The sequence below is a fragment of the Eleutherodactylus coqui genome, chromosome 1, assembly GCF_035609145.1.
Source record: "Eleutherodactylus coqui strain aEleCoq1 chromosome 1, aEleCoq1.hap1, whole genome shotgun sequence".
Lineage (NCBI taxonomy): Eukaryota > Metazoa > Chordata > Amphibia > Anura > Eleutherodactylidae > Eleutherodactylus > Eleutherodactylus coqui.
Window position 1 is genome coordinate 44,549,934 of NC_089837.1, and position 9,961 is coordinate 44,559,894.

A 9,961-nucleotide genomic window follows, 5' to 3' on the forward strand; every position below is an offset into this window, starting at 1 on the left:
AAGGGAGTGGAGGTCATGCAACAAAAAGTGATCAAAACGAGGTGGAGCTAGCCACCGATGGAGTAGAAGTGTGTGCTCTCAGCTCCCGTCCGAACCGCCGCCTGTAGAGACGAGCCAGCCGCCGCAAACCGCAAGAAACACCGGAGATGGGGAGGAGAAAAGGGGCAGACAGCCAGGAGCAGCAGAAAAACCCACCATCAGCAGGAATGGAGCGTTTCCTCCACTCCCCGAGAGGACCGCAGCCGCCGCGAAGCACAGCCAAGATGGCGCCGCACACTGCCGCGCACGTGGAGGAAGGGAGACCGGCAACAGCTGAGCACACGGGGAGAGACAGTCCGGACACTCACCGCAGCGGAGCGCCGGCAGACTGTGAGGCTGACGTACAGGAGAGGCATGAGGGAGACCAGGAGACCCTCCAGGTACAGGGGGGAAGCGGTGGGAGCCGCGGAGGGGAGGAGGAGAAGCAGCTGTGCACCAGACAGAGAGCGGCCCCCTCGCCCCCACCCCGGTCCACAGACCCAGCAGAATGCAGCAGTGCTGAGGCACAGGGCAACGCAGGGGAGAAGATACCCCCAGAGACCTGCACAGAAACCCCCAAAGGCTGCAATAAAGCCAAAGTAAGGGACCCACATCCCCCCCACTCTGCATGGGGAAGCACAGAAGAGGGGCAGATGAACCCTGCGACAGGGGCAAGACAGAAAGTCAGAGCTGACCCCAAAGCCCCCCCCCCCCCCCTCCCACAGAGGCAGGCACGTGTCCAGCAGGAATACCCTCATATAGAAGAGGTGGAACGTCCCAGAAGCACTACTACCCCCAGCAAAACCAGCACTTATATGAAAAACAAAGACAAGGCGCAAGAAATAGCCCAGGGGGGAACAACCGCCTCAAAACTACAGCCTGCTGCGCGCACCAGCACCTCAGACAGTGAGGGGGGTAAGACCGTAGAGGAAGATTGGGACTGGAAGGCCCACCTAAAGGCGATCCCCACAAAATCAGAAATGAACTCGCTTCTACAGAAACTAGATGCAGCTCACAAACAAGACATCGCAGCACTACAGGAAGATATCAAACACGTAGGACAAAGGGTGGAAGAAATTGAAGAGAATCAAGACACGATCCAGAACACTATAAAAGAACATGCGCAACTGTTAGAAATGCAAGCGCACCAGATCGCGGACCTAACCAACCATATTGACGACATTGAAAATCGCCACAGGCGGAATAACCTCCGCATAAGAGGCCTCTCGGAAGAGGTTGACAATAGCCAGCTGGAAGATTGGGTCATTGAATTTTTCAACCACATCCTGGACAGACCCGCAGAGAACCACCTGGAACTAGATAGAGTCCACCGCGCTCTTGGCCCGAAACCCACAGATCCATCCAGACCTAGAGATGTCATCTGCCGGGTACACTTCTTTAAGGAAAAGGATCAAATACTACAAAGAACGCGAACAGCTGAGGATCTAACGTTCAGGGGCCAATCAGTTGAGGTGTTCCCAGATCTGTCAAGACGCACATTACAGCTACGACGGGCCCTGAAACCCTTGCTTAATGCTATGCGGGAAAGAAACATCCCTTATAGATGGGGATTTCCGCTTCAATTACAAGCAAGAAGAGGAGGGAAGACGGCGACCTTCAAGAATCTGGGTGATCTGCCAGGGTTTCTAGGGGCACTGGAACTACCACACATCGCGATCCCAGACTGGCCCTCCTTTAAAGGGCCCCCGGTGCTACCACCAAGGCCGGAATGGCATAAAGCAGGAAAAGGAGGACGCAAAACAAGAGGCAGCGAGACCAAAGAACAAGACGGCAATGGGACTTAAAATACCACCTCTGCCAGAAGGCCCAGATTTAACGGACACATGAAGCTCTGGGGTTGAAAAGAACCCCCTCCTCTGACATTTCTTACCGACCGAATACGGTCCCACTCTAGATCCCCGGTAACGGGGTGGCCCTGCGGCGGGCTGGAAATCCGTCTTCAGTAGCAAAAATTTAATTTTCTCCCCACCTTTTTTTTTGTTTTGTTTTTGTTTGTAAATTTTTTTTTTCCTTTTTCTTTCTCCTTTCTCTCCTCCTTTCCCTTTTCTCTCCCTGTCTTCTCCCCCCCCCCTTCCTTTTTTTTTTTTTTTTTTTTTTTATTATTCCACCCCCCCCCCCCTTTATCCCACTTCTCCCCTATTCCCCACTTATCTCTAATTCCCCCGTCCTATCGTATTTCCCCCTTCCCCCCCCCCCCCCTCACCCGTATGTTTCCCCATCACTTTTTCTAAACGCTCTTTTCTCTCACACCCGGTCTCCTTGGTACACCACCACTCACACAGCTCTCGCCCTCTCCCAAGGAGCGAGTCACGGCGATGGTGAAGGCGGGGGGAGACCTCTGTTTTTGGCTTCCCCGCCTCCCACATAGGATACACAGCCTCGAGCTGCATTAAAAGATATAATGTTTCCCCCGGAATATATTTTGGTGGGCAGCTATGCCCTGCTCACTATGGTTCGCATTAGTTTCTATTCCCCCCCCCCCCCCCCTGTTGGGGGGACTCCTTGTGCTCCCCTTTTTTTGTTTCTCCCCCCCCCCGTCTTTTTGTCTGTTATGTGTCTTTTTTTACTTTTTTAGATGCAGGTGGTGCTCTTTATGGGACAATAAACAAAAGAAAAATGGCATGCGCTGGCATCCCCCCACCCCGCTTCCCTCCCTTATCCCCTCTGGCTTTCCTAATCCTTTGTCTCCTACCCTCGCGCGCTTCACTAGTCAGGATCATGCGAATACAAGACAACGTCCCCCTATAAAATACCATGGTTAGCTTAAAAATATGTACCTACAACGCCAAGGGGCTGAACGTACCATCCAAAAGAGGCCAAATCCTATTCCACATGCAGAGGAAAGGGATCAAAGTCCTCCTGCTTCAGGAGACACACTTCAAGGCAGGTGAGATCCCGACATGCTCCACTAAAAGGTTCCCTGCATGGTACCATAGCCCCGATCCCAACCGCAAGGCAGGGGGCGTTTCTATCGCCTTCCATAACACCTTACAAGTTCAGCCCCTTGACGTACTACGCGACCCAGAGGGACGCTTCCTGTTTATTAAAGTAGAAGTGCTAGGTAAAAGAATAACATTTGCCAATGCTTATTTCCCAAACCAGGGACAGACATCCTTCGGATTGATCGTGCTGGAGAAGCTAGCAAGGTTTGCAGAGGGCTCAGCCATTATACTGGGGGGAGACTTCAACCTCGCACTCAACCCGGAACATGATACTTCATCAGGTAAGTCCTCTGTCTCGTGGGCTGCCACACGCGCCCTTCTCAAGGAATTGGGGAGGATGCGTCTGGTTGACTTATGGAGGGTCATGCATCCGGATGGTAGGGACTACACATACCACTCATCCGCACATAACAGTTACAGTAGAATAGACTGTGTGGGTCTCTCACTCGTTATTGGACGCCCAGCCGACTTGCTCAATAGGACCCCTGATATGGTCAGATCACACGCCAGTATATGCAGAATTCGCAGACACACCGGGAGACACTAGACAAAAGAACTGGAGATAAAATGATAACCTCCTAAAGGACCCCCTGTGCCTACAGGACGTTAAAGCTACTATAGCAAATTACATAATAGACCACAAGGACGATGAAACCAGGGCCCCGCTGAAATGGGAAGCGCTTAAATGCGTAGTGAGAGGAATTCTAATTTTGCACGGGGCAAGGCTTAAAAAAGAGAGAGCGCGTGAACTGGGGGGCCTGCTGGTGATCCTCCAAGAACAGGAGTTAGCAAATAAAAGAGCGCCAAATATTGGGCTACAGGCAGAGATATCAACCTTGCGGCAACGGATTAAGGCAATCCTGGACCAGAAAACCTTAGCTTACAGAGATAGGATGCGAGGAATCGACTTCGAATCTGGGGACAAATGCGGTAGAAGATTAGCGCAATCTCTACATCCACGAATGCCCCAGACATTCATTGCAAAACTTCACAAATCTGGGGGGGGATTTAGCTTTCTCGACACGAGATATACAAGATGAATTCCACAGCTATTATGACGGACTCTATAACATAGTAAAAGATCAGGAACTTAACGGGACCGACAGTAAAGAAGAGGAGGAGTACCTAAAAGAATTCGGTCCAGGCCCAATAGAGCAGGAAATTGCAGAAAACCTAGATCAAGACTTCTCTCAGGAAGAAGTCCTAGAATGTATTGGTGAATTAAAATTAGGCAAAAGTCCAGGCCCAGACGGCTACACGGCGCGTTTCTACAAGCAGTTCAAAGATGAATTATCCCCCCTCATAACACAAACATTTAACGAGGTGTCCAGGGAAAACCCTTTCCCTTCTCAAGCCCTCCAAGCTCACATAGCAGTAGTCCCAAAACCAGGAAAAGACCCAACACATTGTTCCAATTTCAGGCCAATATCACTGATAAACATTGACGTCAAAATGTTTGCCAGGCTGATTGCGAACAGGCTTGGCAAGCATATCCCAGGCCTGATCCACAAGGAGCAAGTGGGCTTTGTCCCTGGAAGAGAAGCCAGAGACAACACCATCAAAGCTATATCCTTGATCAACCTAGCTAGAGCCCAAAACAAGCCACTGTGTCTACTCTCAGTAGACGCGGAAAAGGCTTTCGACAGGGTCAGCTGGAGACACCTGGAGGGGACCCTAAGACAAATAGGCCTTGGACAGAGGACAAGGGAACGAATCTTGGCCCTATACAACGGCCCCTCAGCCAAGATTAAAATAAATGGAGCCCTTTCAGAACCCATAATGATCCGTAACGGTACCAGACAGGGCTGCCCACTGTCGCCCCTGCTATATATCCTGTCAATGGAATCCCTAGCCAATGCCATCCGGAGTAACATATCAATCAGAGGCCCCCATGATGGTATTCGTGAACATAAAATGGCATTGTTTGCGGACGACCTTCTTCTGTTCGTATCAAATCCCAGGGTAGGACTACCAATAGTGATGAGAGAATTCGCAAGGTATGGGAGGGTGAGCAATTTCAAAGTAAATCTACAAAAATCTGAGATGCTAAACATAACGATCCCCCAGAGAGAAGCGCAGGACCTAGAAGAAGCTTTCCCGTTTAAATGGAAGCCCACATCCATAAAATATCTTGGAGTTCAACTACCTGCAAACCCCGCCCAGACCTTCGACTTAAATTTCCAACCCTTCCTTGCCAAACTTAAAGAGGACTTAGAAAAGTGGAGCCCACTTTATATATCTTGGACAGGCAGAATAAGCGCGGTAAAAATGGACACTTTGCCGAAATTCCTGTACCTGTGTCAGACACTACCTGTCCACCTCAACAGGCGATTCCTGCTTAATATACGCTCGCTAATAAATAACTTTGTCTGGAGGGGCCGTAGACCCCGGCTCAGACACACGCTCCTTACGCGCCCCAAGGAACAGGGAGGACTGGGACTCCCAGACTTCGCCCTGTATTATAGGGCGAGCCTAGGCAACTTTGTGCTATCACTCCTAAGGGATAAGAGCACGAAGCTATGGGTAGAATTGGAGCACAATATTGCATCTCTAGCGGTCCAGGGGGTCCCGTGGATCCCGAGACAATATTGGAAAGAGATAAACTCCATCTCGCCGCAATTAGGGGAAGTGCTCAGAGCATGGGGCACATTTGCCCAGAAAACGGGTTTGATCTCAGTTCCGGGACCACTGACCCCACTGATAGCCAATCCTCAGTTTCAGGCTTTTGAGAGAGGGAACCAGGTCTTGTCACTATCTAACTCCCCGGTCCCACGAGTGAGAGACGTAGTCACACAGACAGGAGTGAGACCCCTGAGAGACTTCTATGAAGGAACCAGACCCCCGCCAGGGGCTTGGTTAAAATATTTTCAGGTGAGGGGGTATGTGGAGTCCCTGACACCCAGGGGATGTGGCAACTTACCACTGACCCAGTTTGAAACCGCATGCATGACAGCATCCCCAGTGACACACGGAATCTCGCAGACATACAGATTGTTGGTGGCCCGCGAGGGGGAGGACGACCCCCCCCCCCCCCAGTTATGTGGCACAGTGGGAAAGGGAAATGGGAATAACGCTCACCAGTACGGACTGGAAGAGGGCTTTCCTCATGTGTCACAAAAGTACCAAATTTAGCAGAATACAAGAACAAAATTTTAAAATTTTGGCACGATGGTACAGGACACCGGTGAGACTGCACCAAATGGACGCACAAGTCTCCGATATATGTTGGAGATGCCAGAGTAGCATAGGAACAATGCTACATATCTGGTGGGAATGTCCACTAGTAGCCGAACTATGGAAAAGCGTGGAACTCCTCTACAATAGCATGGCCAGATCAGCGGTGTCCTTTACAGCAAAAATGGCCCTACTATTAATGCTCCAGGGACCCATGGCAAAGATCAAGGCTGATCTTCTGAGATTGGTCATTCTCGCAGTCAAGATGTCTGTCCCGGGTCTATGGCACACCACGGCTCCTCCCACAAGGGTTATATGGACAAAAAAACTCAATACCCTTATGAGATACGAAATAGAGGGAGCAGAGGAAGAAAAAGACCGCGAAAGGTCCTACAATCTCTGGAGACCGTGGATCGCCATGAGAGCGTCTAAACCCTTTGAAAAATGGTTGAATACGGGTACTATGGACCCTTAGGGCTCTTGGAAACCCCCAAAAAGCCATAAGCAAGGCTTTCATCACCTCCCTAACCCCTTATCCCAACATCTTCCCCTACCTTCTACTCCCCCCAGCCAGATACTTGCCTGTATTTATTAATGCACCACAAAGTTGTATTTTCCCTCTTTAATTTTATTTTTTTATTTTTATTTTTTTTATATTTACTGTTTTAAGAAATAAATGAATTCTGCAGGAAAAGTCTGTGTTACACGATTTAAGAGAAATCAGCGTGGCCACGCTTAAGCAAAATGATAACTGCAGATTAATGTAATGTAACACTGTTTAATGTTTACTAGAGATGAGCGAACGTACTCGTCCGAGCTTGATGCTCGGGCGAATATTAGGGTGTTCGGGATGCTCGTTACTCGTAACGAGTACCACGCGATGTTCGGGTTACTTTCACTTTCCTCTGTGAGACGTTAGCGCGCTTTTCTGGCCAATTGAAAGACAGGGAAGGCATTACAACTTCCCCCTGCGACGTTCAAGCCCTATACCACCCCCCTGCAGTGAGTGGCTGGGAAGATCAGATGTCACCCGAGTATATATATCTGCCCTTCCCGCGGCTCGCCACAGATGCATTCTGACATTAGTTCAGGGAAAGTGGTATCGTGTTGGAGCTGCTATAGGGAGAGTGTTAGGTGTATTGTAGGCTTCAAGAACCCCAACGGTCCTTCTAAAGGCCATAAATCTTCTCTATATGCGCTCAATGGGGCCGGCAGCAGCAGCGCCGACCCCATTGAGAACATATGGAAGACAAATCCTTCTTTTCTGCCACAGCTGTAACAGAGAAGAACGATGTTAGCCCATTGAATTCAATGGAACCAGCAATACAGCAGGTTCCACTGAATGCAATGGGCTGCCGGCGATCGCAGGATGAATGGTCGGAAAGGGGTTAAATATATAACCCCTTTCCTGCAATTCATCCAGAAATGTGTTACACTAAAAATATATACCGGCGTATAAGGCGACGGGGCGTATAAGACGACCCCCCAACTGTCACCTTATACGCCGGCAATACAGTGGAGCAAAGAATAAAAATCATTACTTACTTCTTCAGACGATCTGCGGCGCTCCTGCAGACTGTCACTCCCTCCTGGTGTTTGTAGGCTCTTGCTCCCTCCTGGTTCCCGGCAGACTATAGCTTTCTCTACGAAAGGCTTTAAATCCACGCCTCCAGAAACACACGTGCCTTCAGCCAATCACAGCCAATGACAATGATGTCATTGAATTGCTGTGATTGGCTGTGTTTCTGGAGGCGGGGATTTCAAGCCTTTCATAGAGAAAGCTATAGTCTGCCGTGGACCAGGAGGGGGAGCAAGAGCCTACAAACACCAGGAGGGAGTGACAGTCTGCAGGAGCGCCGCAGATCGTCTGAAGTAGTAAGTAATGCTTTTTATTCTTTGCTCCACTGTATTACCGGCGTATAAGGTGACAGTTGGGGGGTCGTCTTATACGCCCTGTCGCCTTATACGCCGGTATATATTTTTATTGTAACACATTTCTGGATGAATTGCAGGGAAGGGCTTATATATTTAACCCCTTCCCAACCATTCATCCTGCGATCGCCGGCAGCCCATTGCATTCAGTGGAACCTGCTGTATTGCCGCTCCATTGAATTCAATGGGCAAACATCGTTCTTCTCTGCCACAGCTGTTACAGCTATGGCAGAGGAGAACGATCTTTACGCTGACAGTGCGGGGGGGGGGGGGGGGGGCACTCTTGCCGCTATTGTGGCTTAATAGTGGGACCTGGGAACTTGAGATGCAGCCCAACATGTAGCCCCTCGCCTGCCCTATCCGTTGCTGTGTCGTTCCCATCACTTTGTAGAATTGCCCAGATTTTCACCAATGAAAACCTTAGCGAGCATCGGCGAAATACAAAAATGCTCGGGTCACCCATTGACTTCAATGGGGTTCGTTACTCGAAACGAACCCTCGAGCATTGCGAAAATTTCGTGCTGAGTAACGAGCACCCGAGCATTTTGGTGTTCGCTCATCTCTAATGTTTGCTGAAAATGTACAATAAAAAATGATTGAAACAAAAAGTGATCAAAACTATACCAATGCAAACGACAGGATATGCTGCAACACACACACACACCGACCGCTCCAAATATATATATATACATACATACACACACACACACACACACAAAAAAAAAAGTTATTGCGCACACAAGATCGCGGCAAAAAAAAGTTTAAGAAATTAAATATCTTTGAAAAAAAATATAGTACAAGGGGAAAAAAAAAAAAAAAAACACACCCCACACAAAAACACTCTAATTTTGGTAGAATACAATTATCAGGTTGTTTTTGTTGCAGTTTGCGCATCGTAGAAACAAGATACAACAGAAGTTTGTGGAGTTTCACACTTAACCCCCTCCTTCCCACCCCCATTTCTCTCCACCTAAGTTTTTTTATGTTTTTTTCAGTACAATATATGTAACATAAAGGAGTACCATTGAAGAACAACTCGTCCCACAAAAGACAGGCCCGCATACAGCAAGGGCGAGTGATAAAGCGGATAAGAGGGGACTGGACCCCATGATATTACAGGATGTAGACATTAGGTGGTCAGCAGGGTGTTGATCTTAAACCCTGATCCGGGGATTATTCTGACTGCCACTATGGAGTCAGGAAGGATTCTTTTTCCCCCACATGGGCTAAATTGGGGTCTTTTTGCCTTACTCTGGATCAACCAGGGAGTTGTAAACCCCACATAAACACAGCGCTATAAACCGCACCAATACCGCAGCTGCTGCACCGCCTGAATAACACTGCGGGACAGCGAGGACCCTGCGGACACTTCTAGGACACTTGTGTCCTCCTCCGGGGCTTCTCCCTTACCCGCTCCTGCTGGGACAGGACAGCCCGACAGCCCATCTTGAACCTGAGCAAGTTGTAGATCTCCTCCGGGTGTCCCAGAGACCTCACGAAGTCCATGACGGCGGGGAGCGATGCGCGATCCTCACCTGCAGCAGCATCACATATATTCACCTGCCGGCTGTTAGCCCCGCCTCCGCTGTCACTCCCAGCCAATAGCTGCGCTGCTCTGTAGCCGACTGACAAGTCTGACGGGACGGACCGCCCACTTACTATAGAGAGGACCTGTTGCTGGGGTAACGGATCACGCTGGAAGGTGATTGGCTGAGTGGGTGATGCACAGCGAACGATTCGGGCTGTGATTACGTCACTGAAGATTGGGGCATGCTGGGAAATGTAGTTTCTCAGCCACTAGCTGCACCTTGTCTGGGTGTTGATGAACTACAAGCCCCAGTAAACCCTGCAGGCGTTGTTCTGAAACTACAAGT

The 9,961-nt window shown here is 49.5% G+C and overlaps 1 protein-coding gene across 2 annotated transcripts in view; it reads right to left on the reverse strand.

Annotated features, from left to right (window-relative positions):
• The window catches only part of LOC136620297 (squalene synthase-like), a 71,997-nt gene extending 62,398 nt beyond the window's left edge, over positions 1-9,599 (reverse strand). For both annotated transcript variants that reach the window (XM_066595004.1, XM_066594998.1), the window contains exon 1: positions 9,498-9,599. In XM_066595004.1, coding sequence (XP_066451101.1) covers positions 9,498-9,593 — 96 coding nt within the window. In that variant the 5' untranslated portion in view covers positions 9,594-9,599. The remainder of the gene's footprint in view (positions 1-9,497) is intronic.
• Positions 9,600-9,961: the final 362 nt, after the last annotated feature.